This window comes from Phodopus roborovskii, unplaced genomic scaffold (genome assembly GCF_943737965.1).
Source record: "Phodopus roborovskii unplaced genomic scaffold, PHOROB, whole genome shotgun sequence".
NCBI classification, from domain to species: domain Eukaryota; kingdom Metazoa; phylum Chordata; class Mammalia; order Rodentia; family Cricetidae; genus Phodopus; species Phodopus roborovskii.
In genome coordinates, this window is record NW_026125937.1 from 377,297 (window position 1) to 393,595 (window position 16,299).

Below are 16,299 nucleotides of genomic sequence, written 5' to 3' on the forward strand. Positions count from 1 at the left end.
TTTGATCATTTTATTTTAGGTGTGTTTCATGTATACAGTGTGTAGTTTGGTATTGCTTGATTAAGACAAATTGAAAGAGTTTCCTTTAATGTGCAAATTAAGCTCACATTAATTGATGTGACAATTCTGATATATTTTGTAACTGTGTATATTTTATTATATTTGTTCACTGCTTTCTCTTTTTCAAAAATGTGCCGCAGCTCTTGAGCTTTATCAAACTGTTTTGCCATAGTTATCCCTTTTCTATCATTTGAACTTTTACTACTAGTTTTTTTTGGGGGGATTGTTGTTATCGTTTAAGGCCTACTCATTTCCTAGACAAAAATCAATAAGGCAATTTTATTTTCTTAGTTACTCCTTTATTTTCTCATGTTTAACTTGTATCATTTCTGTTTGTTTTTTGTTTCTTCACCTCTAGTTGATAAATGGTGCATATGTCTTTCTGCCCTTTCTCCTCTCAAAGCTTCATATATGGATGGATATCTGTTCATGGATGGTACACATATTCTAAAATCCATTTTCTATCTGAACACCTTTTCAAAGTATTTTCAGGTATCGGGTAAATTTAACTGTTCTGGAGGTGGATTTCAACCTCCAGATACACTCTAGTTCCCTACTCCATGCAATTTTAGGTTTTTCAAATTTGCCCTCCATGTCCCTGTGACAAGAAGACTTGGTGCTTATTTTTATCTTTTTACTTCATATTAATTTGGTGTTTGGGGTACTTCAAATAATTTCAATGGTGTGTTTTGGTGGCACAGCTTCATTTTACAACCTTGCTGTTCTGTATAAATTTTGAAGGAAATACTGGGAGATATGGATTTACTGTACCACCACTGTCTTCAGCTACATGGAAGGCTCAGTGTACATTTCGATACACACACTGACACACAGATACACAAACACCAAGACACACACACTATTCAACTCCTTCAAACAAGAAGCTTTCCAATCAACATCACTTGAGCACTTAAAAATACTGTGTGTTTCCAAAAAATTCTTCAAGGGGTATCTTGAATTTATTTCTCTGGAATGACCTTGACCAAATTTGCTAACCCATGTTTGCATTTGCAGAGAAGAGGCCCATGTTTGCATTTGCAGAGAAGAGGCTACCTGTTGTTGCTCTGACAAATGTCCCATAGTCTGATTGCCATTTGTTATGCCTAATTTGACTACAACCTAGGCAAGGGAAAATTCGTCAAGAATTCTACATGAAGACAAATGAGTTTCAGTCACCGAGTTTTTGTTCAATACACAAACACACACCTTGGTGTCACTCTTCTTTCCTTATCCCTTCTGCCCACAATAAATAGTCAGTATCCTGCCATTAACAAATATATTTGCAGACAAAAGTCTACTCGTGTGGATAAAGAATTGATCTTGGGCTATTTCTCTTTCTTATGGCTCTTGGAAATATTTTTTTTTGCCATAAACTTCATACATTTGACTTCCACCTAGGTTCATACAAGTCTTTGGGTCCTTGACTAGTCTAAAGCTATAGTTTCCATAGTGAATTAATCAGAATATTGAGATGCCATGTGAGGGTATGGATTTGGAGAGGGTTGCTTTGGTTCTCTTCCTGCATCTCAAATTACAAAGAGATGTTCTAAATTCATTTCATAGAGTCTTCTTTCTTTTCATATCACATATTTATTAAAATTGATATCCTAAAGCTGAACTCATGGACAAGGCTGGTGTCTCTTCTAATAAGAGAGAAATACACAGTTGCTAATGGTAGACCTTCAGAATTCAAGAGCACATTGGAAAAGATAATCTTGTTAGCGAATCTTTCCCTGAAGTCACCTCCTTTGTCATCCTGATGACAGAAGATGCTGTTATTTAGGGACACTCCTTAAATTCTCACCTAATAGTGGGCTTTAAGCTAAATTTAACCCATTTGTTTATCTGAAAATTCCTCTTTCAGAAACTTTTAGGTAAATTAATTGATAAAAAACTAAGTATTCCTTCTTATTTGTGGGACTTACAGAGCTACTTTTGAGCCACTGCCAGATGTCCCTGAAGTGAAGACACCATGTCTCTTGAAAATGTTTTACTATCCCATTGCCTATGTATAAGTTCATGGCACTGTCATAGGGTACCTAAGTTCACAGTTAGGGAACCACAGCCACATAGTTTTTCAGCCATTTATCTACAGATAGCCACTTTGAGATGATACTCTACAAAATCTTATGGGCTGTTTAAAAATCCTCAGTGATGAAATATACATCTTTTCATGTCATCAAATATTCTTATATAATACTATGATATTGTATTACATCCTATAGAACCGAATATAATGTGTACCAAAATTTATTAAAAATAAGATCAGTTTTGGACATGGGATATATGTAATTATATCTTTCTATTAAAATGTGATTTGATGAACATATTAATAAGTAAATATTTACATAGACTGATCTATCACCCTGGAGTTAATTCCCAGATGTGGAATTGCTGGATGAAAGTGCATGAATATTTAGAGTTTTCTTTCTCCTCTGGAAAAGGTGTAGTGATTTATACTTTCTCTAATTTTATGAGGTTATACATATTACAGGCCTTTCATTTGATGATAAGAGCTTTATTACAATTGACTATGATACTCAAATATTTTAGGCACTGTGCTAGGGACTTGCAAAAACAAAATTTAATCTTATTTATATAGTGTCACATGAAATATGTTTAATGACATTGTAAAGTTGAAATGATTATCCCTATCTTACAGACAAAGAAACTGAAATACAATTATAAAAAAAATGGAAAGAAACCAGAATTCAGACAGATATAACTTCTTCCAAATCATTCAACCGAAAACAATAGGCAGCTGGGGTTTAAACCCTCTAATAAAATATAAATCCAAAAATTCTCTAAGAAAATGTGTGTCCAGGGTTTTGTCTACAAAGTTCCTATCCTTATTCTTGTAACCTTTACTCTTTAAGCAACATGTAGCCTTTTAAGATGAATGCATAGAGCCATTATCATAGCCAAGTATGTGAGGTATAACTTGAATGGAAAATCTTCTAATGAAATTGGTGGCCCAAACTCAATTGAAAACAAAATTCCCCCCAAGTGACTTGTAAATGTCAAGATGTGATAAATTCAGGATAGGCAAACTTTCAGACATTTACCAAAGTATAATCTAGGATCCTCTTATTGCTATCTATTGGGTTAATGAAGCACAGTTATTGCTAGCCACTACTTTAAGTCTTTTCCTAGCATCTTATTTACATATTTAGATGTCATTAAAATTATGCAGATTATAAAAGGAATTATATTTTCTTGTCACCTCTGTAAGCACTCAAAATTTTTGTTTCACCTTCTCCCTAAGAAAACCAACTTAATGAGCCGCAAAATGTGTTATAATGAATGGGAAAATATTTTTAACATTTTATGCAAAAAATACCTCATTAGAAACAATGCTTTGGCAAGCAGAGTTAAGTTTAATAAGAACTTGTATTGAGTAGGGACATTTATGACAAATCACTAGCATGTGTAAGCACTCCGTCTGATGAATCAGAGAAGTATAGCCCCCCTTTCTTATTCTTTGGCTGCATCACAACAGTGTGTTAAGTATGGTACCCAGTATGTATGCAACTGAACAGCACAGTGCCTTCTAGCTGGCTGCAAACAGGTAAAATACCTGCAGATCATCTAGTCACACTCAAGGTCTTATCTGAATATGTTATAACATGCAAGTTCATTTAGATAAAGTATGTTTCCATTTGAATGTTTGGCATCATGGAACCTGGACATTTTGCACTATTTTTGCATATTGCACAGCCCATATTGGTATGGGGTTTGTAGTCATGCATTTAATTTCAAACAAAATCGTTAATTAATACACATAGTGCTGTAACTTCTTTAGACTTCGGGTTTCAAACCCAAAAAAAGACAGTAGGGGTGCTGGCAAGCTTGAACACAATCTGGACTGTCTTGGTCACAAAACCATAGTTCCTGACTTTAATGATATAAGTACACAGAAGCAAATGTTTCCTTATCCCACAGAGGCTCCAGAAGGCACATGTGGGATAAAGTGTTTGCACCAGCTGCCGATTGAGTTTTCAGGTGTTTGAACTGAGGCCCAGCTTCATCATCTGTGGTCCACACTCAAGAGCTTGGCCTGAGTTACAGCCTCATCCACCCCTAGTAGGCTGAAACCACACGCAGTGATGTCAGTGAGATAATAGGTTACCCTTGGGAAGTAGCCTCTTATATTGGGAAAGCGCAAACTTATGATTTGTTCTAGTGGTAAATTTTCACATCACATTACAGCTTCTCCCATGGAGTAAGACTAGTAATAATGGTAGTATCCGTGGTGGTTGACATTTATAGATGTATAGATGTCTTCGTCTATATCAGTCAGTCCCTCTGTGAAGCTCTGTGCATCTTCAAGCCCTATTAAGCTAAATAAATAATATCCCCTATTACGAAGGGAGGAGCTGAGAGAAAAGAAAAGAACTCAATCCTAAACTCTAACATATAAGCAGAGCTAGGATTAGAAGCAAAATTCCCTTCTGATTTCAGAGTCCTTAACTATTATTGATTATTGGTTTACTCTCTCTCTCTCTCTCTTTCTCTCTCTCTCTATCTGTGTGTGTGTGTGAGTGTGTGTAATACAAAAGGAGTGAAAGGAGTTCCTATATGCCTATTACCTGCCCCTCAGCCAGCCCAGCTTCCCACATTGAGCAGATAGGAACTCTATGCTCCAAAGAGCAAATGCAGGCCAGCCAGCAGCCATCATGCTTACCGTTAGGAAGTGGCGGTCCTTGGCCTCACGCCTCCTCTGGCTGTGAGCTGGAGGGTAAGCTGGCAGTGGTGGAGCAGCTATGGAGAGGGGAGCAGCAGCTCTTTGCTCTCGCCGATCACTTCGGCTCCGGTGTTCTGAGGGTGCAGAATGGACAAACATAATGAAAAAGACTTGATATTTTCAATTGTTCTTCCCCTCTTGAGAGTGTTAGCAACAAGCTGCAAAAAAAGGTGAGCTTTCATTAATCTATTCGCCATTTCATATTGGGTATCACAGAAATTGACAAACATTATGCATTGAAACTAGGAATTGAGCTCTCTCAAGCTCTCTGCTTTCCACCAGTGAGTTGACTGCCTTTGGTCCTCAATACCTAAGCTCTTTCTTAGAGCCACAGGCTTAGTATATAAGTTAGGTTTCCATTCACAACCGGGCAAAGGTCCTCAAAAACGCAGCACATGGGTGGTCTTTCCTACACTGCCTAGAAAGTCAATGTTTATCAAGAAGGAATTTTGAGATAAATGCCTTTCTTGGTAAAGTTCCCACCTCTAGTGTCATCCTCATTATTGTCTGCAGGCGAACAGTGGGCTATTCTAATGGACAGCACAAGGAAACCTTTTACATTCTTAAATTCACTAGGCAGAGCTGACAAGCGCTATTGGTTAGGAAGTATGGAAAGGGAGCAAAGTGAGAAGGGGTAGCAGCTCAAGTTCTCTTTCAACCACTTTTCTCCCATGCTGTCTTAAATATATCTTCTCTTCCACTCAGGCCAAGAGTAGGCAGCCTAAATTAATGGTTTGCTAATGATACTTCTTGCCACTGGTGAGGTAGAGCCAATCTCAGTTCACCAGGGCCTGCAAGTGCAGTGAAATTTTCATCCTTACTCCTTTAGACCAATGAAACTTAGATAGCAGCCAGAACTTGAAAGGAAAGGGAATATAAAATATAATTATCTCTTTATAGCATGTATTAGTCTCTCTGTGTGTTTTATGAACAGAAAAGATGGCACAACTTAAAGTTATTACTGGTGCTGAGCATTAAAGAATTGCTAAGAAAAAGGGAAAGCAATAATTGCATTCTAAACAACGTGAAATCCATTTAGATGCCACTTCCCTGAGGCTCCATAGCATGATAGGTATGCTTCTGCTCTGAACCCATAGCATTGGATTGAACTTAACTGCTAGATTCTCCATCCTCCTCTCTACACCAGGAATTCTTTGAAGGCAGAGGCCATATTTGACTGTTCTTTCAATCCTATGATCTAGCATAATGTCTGGCCTTCGGTACAGTTTGTTCAGGGTAAGGGGATGATGATAAGGAATCCAATTTAAAGTTTAATATCACTTCCCAAACAAGCACAAATCTGCAGCCAGCCAGTCTTGCTTTCACATACTTCATCATCCTCTCTCTCCCCATGAAAACAAAAAGACCATTCCAGCTGTCCAAATAGAGACAGGGAAGCTTACTGCCACATTTAGGGAGCCAAGCCCTTGTCTGCAAGTTTGGTATTGGTCCCCACCACCAGATGGCAGAAGTGGATTATGCTGATGGATACACAGCTACATTGCTGTTTCTTAGGCAGGGTTTTTATTTATTTAATTTTTAAAGTTACTTTCTAATTTTAATTCTACACCACTGCATGCTTTTAATTCTATGATGCCTATAATTCTTGTTTATGGCTCTCTGCAGTGCTATTAAAACTACTACACCCAAGATTTGCTATTGAGCCAGGCACAAAACAAGCCAGTCTGAACAGGGCAAAATAGGCTTATAGTCTTCCATCTAACCCCCAGAAGGCCTTATATCCATGTCTCATCCCCAGGAGGAATTGCAGAGAAAATTGATATTGGTACTTGCTGTTCTTTGAGTTCTGCCATTAAGTCCAAACCTGATGAAGCAGTGAAATATGACAGCTTATGAGCAGTTCAGTGTTATCGGGTTACATCTGTAAAAATCTAATCAGGGAGGACTGATTAATAATAATAAAATGGTAAAAAAGAATGATGTCTACAGGGCTAATGTTACTCAAGCTCTCTAATGATGAGATCTCAAAAAGCATTTAGTAAGAATGCTAAAATTCCTCAGTAGTCATCTTGTGCTTTCAATGCTCAATCAGCTTTCTGCAGAATTTCATTCCCTTCCACACACATCCATTGAGGACCTACCATATGTTGGGTTTGTGTTACGTGCTCTGAATGGAATAAACTAAAAAGACACCATCCTTACCCTTGGATTACTGGTAGAAGGCAGCAGGACCATAGTGGTCAGTTATGACAGATGGTTGCATGTACATGTTGGGAAGATGCATTGGTTATTATGGGGAAAATGCCTAGGAACAGGTTAGTAGAGAGGATTATTTCCTGAAGGAGGCTTGCACTAAAAATTTATTGAAGAATCTTTTTTTACCCAACCATAACTGAAATGAGTAGCAAGTATCGTTTCTCTATTATAAATATCATAGTATCTTACCACTAGTAACTTGAAAAAAAAACTTTTAAACAACTATTTTGGGGACAGTTATAGGCCAGTTGGTTCATTAAAAGGAGAAAAGGCAGAAGTCATAGAGATAAGGCTGAAAACAATACTTATTAGGGTTTTCTGTGTCCTGAAAATAGCTTTCAAGTATTTTATTTGCATTACAATGTATTTGTAAGCTACCAATCTTTGAGTGAGTATAGAAATATTAAAACAAATACATTGAAACAAATACATTGAATGTGTAGACAGTATCTGCCTCTAAAAAAAAAAAAAAAAAAACAGAAAATGTGGCATTCCATCTTAAGAGATCCATATTGGGGACTTTTAAAGGATAAAATATTTTAAGTCCTCTCATTCTCACAGGTATTAAGGTACTTAGAAGTAAGAAAAGGTTCACTTTTACCTGGGCTGTTCTATGCCTATCTTTGGTGCTCTTGTTGCTGTGACAATAGGGATAGCTATTTTCATGAGACACAGAATACAGCACAGAGAAAAGAGCTCTGCCTGAGAGATCAGAGGATCAGGCCCAGGTACTGGCTCTGGAGCTAGCCTGAATGACCCTGAACAAGTGTCCACAAATTTCAGTCTCCATGCACCTCCCTGTATAATGAGGACATTGGATCAACTCACAGATTCCCAACAGAAACAGAAGAGCACTTGAGAGCCTTACTATGATGGTTAGTATTACTGGGCAGGAGCCAAGCATAACAGCCATCATGTAATATGCAGAATGGTCAATGGGAAGGTTCCATAGCCCATACAGCATTTAACTGCCTTATCCAAATCTCCTATAGAAAAAAAACCAGCCAGGAACCTATTTCCGAGTCAGCCCTAATTTCCTTTTCATTATAAGCCCAAGTCTTACTTTGCCCATATCCAATTGGTTCTGGATATACCAATTTTTGTGGCTCTTCCCCTACCCCTGTTTCTAGGGCTTCTTCATTTCTCCACATTTTTGTGTGGGATGATTTCTGTCTTTATTCAATTCAAATTTAGTTTTGAGAGGTACAGACATCTAACTCCTTTCATTATGTCATCTAATACAATTGTGAATTGGCACTTGCATATTAAGATACAGTGTTATTAATGTTCTTCCTCTTTGAATTCTCTTTGTGATCATACTTAGGCCATAATGATAATGTTAACGCATATACACATGTAGTTGATATTATGTATGCATCTCATGAGGGGTAGAAATGTGAACATTTCAAAGTGCTTGTTTTAACTAAGTAGGTCACAGGAGGTCACAGGACTGATGGGACAGGAAACGCCTAGATGGCACAGCCTTCTGATAGTGTCCCAGAAATCCCCCACCCTGTGATCAGTTACCTCTGCGCAGGGCTTGCAGACTCTGTCTGGCATGGCGATGCAGCTCCTCCACACAGGGTGGCCTAGTAGCTGGGAGGAAGATGTTTCGCTGTTGGTGCCATGGTGCACGGTAGTATACACTCAACTTACTCTCGATGTCCAAGTTGGAGACGGCTGCAAGACAAAGAACAAACAGGGTATTATGTGTGCATCAGGAGCTCTAATTGTTCATTTAGTGGGTGTAGGGGGGATTGACAGGGAGATGAGAAGGCATGTAGAGGTAAAGTCCATATTAACTGACCCCATCAGAAAACCTAACTCAAGGATGGAAAAACTTTGAAGTTGACAATACATATGAAGACAACTATGCCCTAGGACCAAGAGATGGGAAACCACAGGATACTTCTGCATATTGTTCTTGTTGTCTACCTGAACTTTGGTCTGTATTTTATATTGTTTGTTGTTCCTTGGGCTTCTGGCTGCAGGTTTCTGATCCTGCCCTCCCCCTCTTGACTCCAATGATTGCCATTTTCCCTGCTTTCATCAAAGGTTACCACAAGCATTAAAGGAACCATGACAGGTGTGATAGTGCGTATTGGGTGGGGGGTGTAGATAACATGGTTCTTACAACTCATCTGGGAAATCAAGGAAGACATTCTTTCTCCTAAACACAGCATTTAATTCACCACTGTCTCCTTCATTACAGCCTAGGACAAAACAAACTTCTTATGTTTAGAGGATGCACAATTATAGAAAAACCTGGGAACTAGGAGACTCTGAGAAATGGCCACATAGAGACACTCATGAGCACTTGGCAGCCTATTAGCCTCAAGACTGCTAAGATCAGGTACAGGTGGCTTCCTCCTTCAGACCTATGGTCCAGAGCCAGACCCCTGGCCAAGGAGGATCCTGCTCCTGTCGGTCTCAGCCTTCTTCCTGCTTTGTTTCATTTCCCCACTGCATGGTTTGGAGACACTCTGCTTCACTGTTTATCCCTAGGCCCCACATAGGCTTTTTGCACCATTCTGAGCCTTTTCTTTTAGAAGTCTGATCTAACATTCCACTTTGAGAAGTCTAACCTGGAATAAGATAATCTATAGAAAAATGCAGAAAGGAAAGAGATAACCTTTTGATGATTAAATTTCCCTTCTCTCACCATGAACAGGTTATTTTTGTTTTTTTTTTCTAATACAGCATTTAATAGCACTGTTTAGTCTAGAATAAAGTATTCATTATTACAAGAATCACTATCCTAGCTCATGTGAAACTCTGGGTTTGATTCTTAGCACTATGAAAATAGAAACAAACACATATAAAATGATGTGTTGAAACACATGCAGAATCAAGAAGAATATATCATGTCTCAAAATTATCTAATAAAATGTTCCATGCTGAGAAAATTCTCCATAGCATCACTATACAATATAGTATCCTCGTTGACCTTGGACCAAGAGATAGAAGACCACAGTGGCTATTGAGCTAGTGAGTGAGGAACTAACATTTTAACTTTTAATATTAGTTAAAATAGCTATATGTGGCTAATACATTTAACCCTGTTGTTCTAGGGTGGCCATAAGTAGTTTATCCTATTTTCTTGCCTTTGGCCACAGATTCTTCTTCCTAGATGCTTAATCTTTAAGAATGTGAATCAGAAGACTATTTCCCTGGGCAGAGGCAACACTCTTTGGGAGGAAGGAGGAAGGCCAATGGAACCATGAATGAAAGGAAGCAATTTTTCTTTTTCAAGCTATTTTCTAGCCTCAACTTTCAGGGGTCACTGAAGCCTGTAGGCAAGAACAGGAGGATTCACAAAGGGTCAAGTTGATCCTTTCAGGCCTGAGAAAATGTGTGGGATGTCTTAGTATAGAAGGGGAGGGATGGGTCTAGATCAGGGTGCTCCTCTCCAGTGGACAGTGGGCAGAGCTCTGAAGACAGAAGTCTCATTCAGTTATCCACAGAGGAACACGCCAGTGCAGTGATGGGATTAGTTGGAAAATCAGTCTGTCTCTGGACATGGAGGTCAACTCCTGCTCAACAGGCTGAGGTCATTGCTAAACCCAACAAAGGTGGCTGTGAACTCATGTGCTGGTGGCAGCTGGTAGAAGGGACAGAACAGAAAGTCTGATTGTAGAATAAAATAGGATCAAGAAACTCAATGGGAAATTCTAGAAATGTGTTTGCACGGGTATGAATACCCCTCCCATAAAGTGTGTCTCTTCAGGGAGATTAGAGTCATAATTTGGGACTGGGCCCAGGTGAGTGCAGGTAGGTCAGAAGATTTAATCCCCCTCATGCTATCTGTGTTGTTGACTAGACCTTGGCACCCCCTCACAATAAAAGGTCAAGTGCCCATGGTCTCACTATTTATCTTAGGATTGGCTTGAGGAAAAGACTCATCAGATGTGCTTGATAAAAAGAACCTGAAGATCACTGAACCCTTGAACATTGGTATCAATACTGTGTTGATAACCTGTACCTATTAAGCATGTTCCAAAGTTGTTATTCTTATCATCAGGAAAACTTGAGAAATGCGAAATGTTTTCTGATGATGCCTTGGGCCCTTGGAGGAGTGAGAAGGACTGGGTGACTCTGCTAGACAGAGCACCACGCACAGAATCCCTATCATCTTGAGGCATATGAATTGTGGTTTTGTATGAAAATGTTGACATGATTCTTCCTGAAAGCAACTGATTAAGTACAATAATGTCTGGTGTATACTTTATGCTGCACTATGATACAATCTCCTAGGAATGACCTAAAACCCTCAGACTGAGAGGCCCTATATACTTCCAAAAGTACAGCTCGCACCTTTCTGTAGTACGTAATTATACTTTCAGAAAACATCACATAACAAACTGAAAAAGAAATTCAGCAATTTTTCTCATTATTAAATATAATTTCCCATTATTTGAAAGGAAATGGTATTATTTTTAATTACTCTCTTTGCTGGTGCCCTAAATTCCTATTAAGGTCAATGGACAAGCCAGTCTTGATGTTTTTGACTACTAAACTTCCTGATGCTAAGAACAGATTCCAGATGCAAAGATTAATTTCTGAACCCTCATGCTGGTTCATTAGAGGAACCAACTCTCACCCACAATGATTGCTTTTACAGTCAAGAGTCCACACATCCCCTATCCTTTCTCTTCTGAGAAGCTAGATGGTTAAATCCAGACATTAGCAGGAGATATTTTCATTTACGTATTGCTACAGTGATGTCTGTCACTGCTCAGCTATGTCTTTTAGTCACAGAGTATTAAGTGTATGCTGCATCTACTGGAGGCAGGAAAAAGCACAAATGGAACACTCAATGAAGTTATCACATTTTCCTAATAAAAAAGTCACTTCTGGACTTGAGGAAGATGGTTCCATTGGTAAAGCAAGCATGAGGATCTGAATTGAGATCCGCAGCATCCATGAAATAAGCCTGACAACAATAAATGCCTATAGTACCTAGCAGCAGTGAGGGAACAGTGACAATGGGATCCCCAGACATTGCTGGCCAGCCTATATTACCAAATCAGTGAGCTCCAGATTCAGCAAGAAACCGTTCCCCAAAATAAGCTGGAAAATGATAGAGGTTGATACCTGGCATTGACCTCCAAATGCACATACATGTATATGTACACATACACAAAGTAATTTCTTTTGCTAAGTAGTAGTTAAACTAAAGTTTAACAAATTAATTTGTTCATAATATTGCTATACCACTGCCATTGTATAGTTGCCCCACTTTCAGATTCACCCTACCCTATTTTCTTCCATATTTGGCAATTTCATCATGGCTGAATCATGATTATATCACATTTAGTTATCTCTGTAATATATAATCTCGTAGCAATAAAAAGATAAGTAAGCTAGGTTTTCTATTTTATTTGACTACAACTAGGGGACTCCTCTGTCAAATAGAGTCCCAGGATAAACCCCAAAATTCGTGCATTCTCAATATATACCCATATAACCCTCTTGTGTGTGGGAAGAACCTGTGACTTCACAACAGTTTGCAAAAGGATTTTTTTATGGTCCCTATGCAGTTGACTTTGGATCTATCAACAGGAAAGCATTTTACTGAGTGGGTCATTATGTGGGTCCTTAGGAGATGAGAAGTAACAGGCATTTATTTGCCTATGCCCTTGAAGAAGCAAAATGCCACATTGTGGAGAAGGCCTGATGATGGGAAATGATGGTTAACCTATAGATACTAAGAGCCCCAGTTCTATATCCTCAAAAAGATGATTTTTCTTTTTTGCCAAGAACTGATAGGCTCAAAAGAGACACCTGGGACACAGATCAGCACAGCCCTAAGTTACACCTTGATTTTTAGCCTAGTGGGATTCTGAACAAAGGACACAGATTCAGACTCTTGAGTCACAATATTGCAAAATAATATTGAGGGGTTGTTGGTTTTAGTTTTGTAGTACTGGATTGAACCTAGGGCTTTACACTTGCTAAGCAAATGCTCTGTCACTGAGATGTATCGCCAGCTCTCCTTTTATTTATTTACTTACTTACTTTGAGACAGTCTTACTAAGTTGCCTAGGTTGGCCTCAAACTTGCCATCTTCCCATCTCAACCTTCTAGGTCACTGGTATTACAGACCTGTGCCACCAGGTCTACTTAACAATGTTGTTTTGAGTTTCCAAGTTTATAATAGTTTATTATGGAATAATAGCATAGTCATAGGATTAATACATTGTCCCCATTAATGTGTCTACTTCCTTCAAGTCAGTCACTTACTTGGCTTATCTTATCATCTTCTCTGTGTTACTGCTGCCCAAGGCAGATGATGGCAAGCATTAAACCTGAGGTGGGATCAGATTATTCATTTTTATACTTTACAACAACAAAAGGCTATTTGCATGCCTCATGGCTGCACAGGTGCATTTTCTTCATAATACCATAGGCCCTTCACTCTACCCACAGAGGAAGCACTGGCTCATTTTATAGATGAACTCCAAAAAAAAGAAATTCATAATCATATACCTTAGAATATCTGGGGTCACAGGCCATCTATGGGTTCACAGATGCTTGCTTTTCTTAAACCAATCAGAAATAAATTAGCAAAACGTGATTCATGTAGAGAGAAGGAGTTATCTGACACATTAAAAGTATCTAGCAAAGAACTCAACACTTCCACCTTCTGTGTCTTCCATAGAGTAGGTGTAACCAAGAACTGAGAGAACGTTCCAGATAGTGACTAGATGAGGTTGGAAGAGGTTTACTACATTCCAGAAAGGCAACTTGAAGTACAAATAGATGCCACAAGACTGAACTGCTTCAAGAAAAGACCATCGTGTCTGTAGAACAGCGGAGTCTTTAGAGATTCCCTTGAGCTCATTCCCCTCAAACCTCAGAAACAATGAGATTGTCTTGATCTTGATTTATAGTGATGTATCACAGCATGAGTACTGTCATTCATTTGGGTCCTCAGAAATGACTTGACTTAGACATAAGATTTAAGATCTCATGTGGTGTGTCATATAATATTCATATGTCATGTCACCCAGAAGGCTGAGGCAGAAAGATTTCTGTGAGACAGAGATTACCCTGGGGAATTTAATCACATAATGAGTTCCATGTGATTCTAGACTATCATTTGAGACCCTCCCTCAAACACCAGAAGAGGTAAGAAGTGGGAAACGCTTCTGCCTAGGAGTTTTACTTTCAGGGGCTATTGGGAAAGAGTGAAGATTGGAGGCACACATTACCTTGCCCAAGCTTCTGCAACCCCTATTTATCCCCCTGCCCTTCTAGGATTGGTACTTATTTGATTCCAGCTCTCCTGGCTGGCCTTATGACCTTCTTGCTACCTTAAAAGTATAACCTTCGAGCAAAGGATAAAATGCTTATTCTTAGGACTGGAGAGAGGGCTCAGCAGTTAGGAGCACTGACTTCTCCTCCAGAGGACCAGGGTCTAATTCCCAACACCCCCAATCATGGGGGCTTAAAGTTCAGGCTTTAGCATCCTGTCCTAGAAAAACATTCTACCCTACAGTGGGCCAATCCTAGCTTCACTCTTCCTTCTCCCAGGCTCTCAAAATTGAAGAGGAGAGAGGGGAGCAGACAGTTAAAATTAAAGTTTGAATGCTATGTGTGATAAAAAAAAAAACAGCAAAATGTGCCAAGTTACTCAGAAATGGAATTTTTGCCCCTTCAAAGGAGAAAAGAAAAATTTAAAAACACATTCTTAGAGTGTCTACAAGCATTTACCTACAAATACCTTTGTTAACCTTCCTTCCAGTCTTTCTGCTGATCATCCCTACCCCCATGGCATAATAACTTCTCAGCCAGAAACCCATGTCCACACAGACCATTCATTCTGGCAGCCTGTGATAGAAAGCAGTGAGAAGCATCACACATTTGTCCATTAGAAAGCATCTGAAATAGTTGGTGTTGCAGATACACAGACGGATTGCTCCTACTTCCCTGTTATGCTCAAGCCGTTCCACAGCAGCCGACAGCTTGGTGAGCAAAATGGAAATGTAGTCAGTCTGGAGCTGCTGCATCTAGAGTCCTCTGGGCTGCTGGGAAGACAGGGAAGGGAGTTCACCAAGGGATACCATTCATTCCCACCTGTTCTTTCTTTGGCAACCAGCCCTTTGCCCATTCTGCTTGGCAACTTGGAGGAGACAGGAGGGCAGCACAGAGGAACAGCAAGAACAACAAAATGCCTGCCAACCAGCCCAAATCCACAGTGAGGTTTCTTGAAACTGTCATATTGGGATTTTTCCCCCTCCAGATCCGTAGTAATTCAGACCTGCTCCCAACTTTGGATGGATTATCAAATGTAGGCTTCTCAGCATCAGGAAGATGGGTGGAGATTTCCTAACAAGTTCTAGCTCTTTTATACAACAGAACACTGAAAGAATGAACAATTTTTCTCAATTTCTATACCAAGATAAGCCTTCACGACAGGAAGACTGTTCATTACTGCTATTGCTGTTTGTTTTGGTGTCAGATACCCTTTGGAAAGACCATCGGGGCTCTACATCGTGGTTGTAGCTCTGCAGCCACATGGCCTTATGCAAGTCATTGAACAATCCTAGCATTCCTGATCCCTATCTTTATATATGATGATTGGAAAGTGTCCATTTCTGGGTTCAGTCTTGTTTCTGTCTGATACCTTTGCTTTCTACCAGCCACCAAAACCTACCATGAAAGATTCTGTATTATAGTGATGGCAGCATGGCCTGGTGGGGAGAATTTGGGCTCTCAGTGATGAAAAGATGGGGCTTAATTACCACAGCAAGAGAAACCCCGTGGAACGATTTGATTTTTGTTCCATACTCCAGAAAAAATGGGATCACAGAGCACTCAGAGTGTGGTTCTGAGGCTTCAATGAAATGATACTGCATTGGCCTATCACTGATTAATCAAAGATTACTTTCTTTTCCTACAGTATGGAAAAAAGAAGACCAAGAGTCTAAGGTCTAAGCTTAAAAGAAGAAAGTGGGGAGATGTCTACATTTCTTGAGATATCTCATGTGTAAAACCACTTCCATGTGAGTGTTAAGAATCTGAGTTCAGATTCACAGAGTCCATGTAAAGTTGGTAGCATAGGTTGGTAAAGCCAGTGTTCCTTCAAGACTGGTATACATAATAGAGAATGGCAAAGAGAACTTAAAACAAGTTGGAAGTAGAGCATCTTAAGACATTCTCTGATCTCCAAATGCACACTATGGCATGAAATTGGCCACACTCACACACAGGATGTGTGCATGCACACACTTACACATTGTACATACATACAAATACACAAACTTCTATATTCT

At 39.3% G+C, this 16,299-nt stretch overlaps 1 protein-coding gene across 2 annotated transcripts in view; it reads right to left on the bottom strand.

Annotated features, from left to right (window-relative positions):
• Nucleotides 1–16,299, bottom strand: part of Nhs (NHS actin remodeling regulator) — a 72,108-nt gene that overhangs the window by 34,349 nt on the left and 21,460 nt on the right. For both annotated transcript variants that reach the window (XM_051179044.1, XM_051179043.1), the window contains exons 2-3: nucleotides 8,549–8,701; nucleotides 4,745–4,878 (exon numbers count right to left, since the gene is read on the bottom strand). In XM_051179044.1, coding sequence (XP_051035001.1) covers nucleotides 4,745–4,878; nucleotides 8,549–8,701 — 287 coding nt within the window. The remainder of the gene's footprint in view (nucleotides 1–4,744; nucleotides 4,879–8,548; nucleotides 8,702–16,299) is intronic.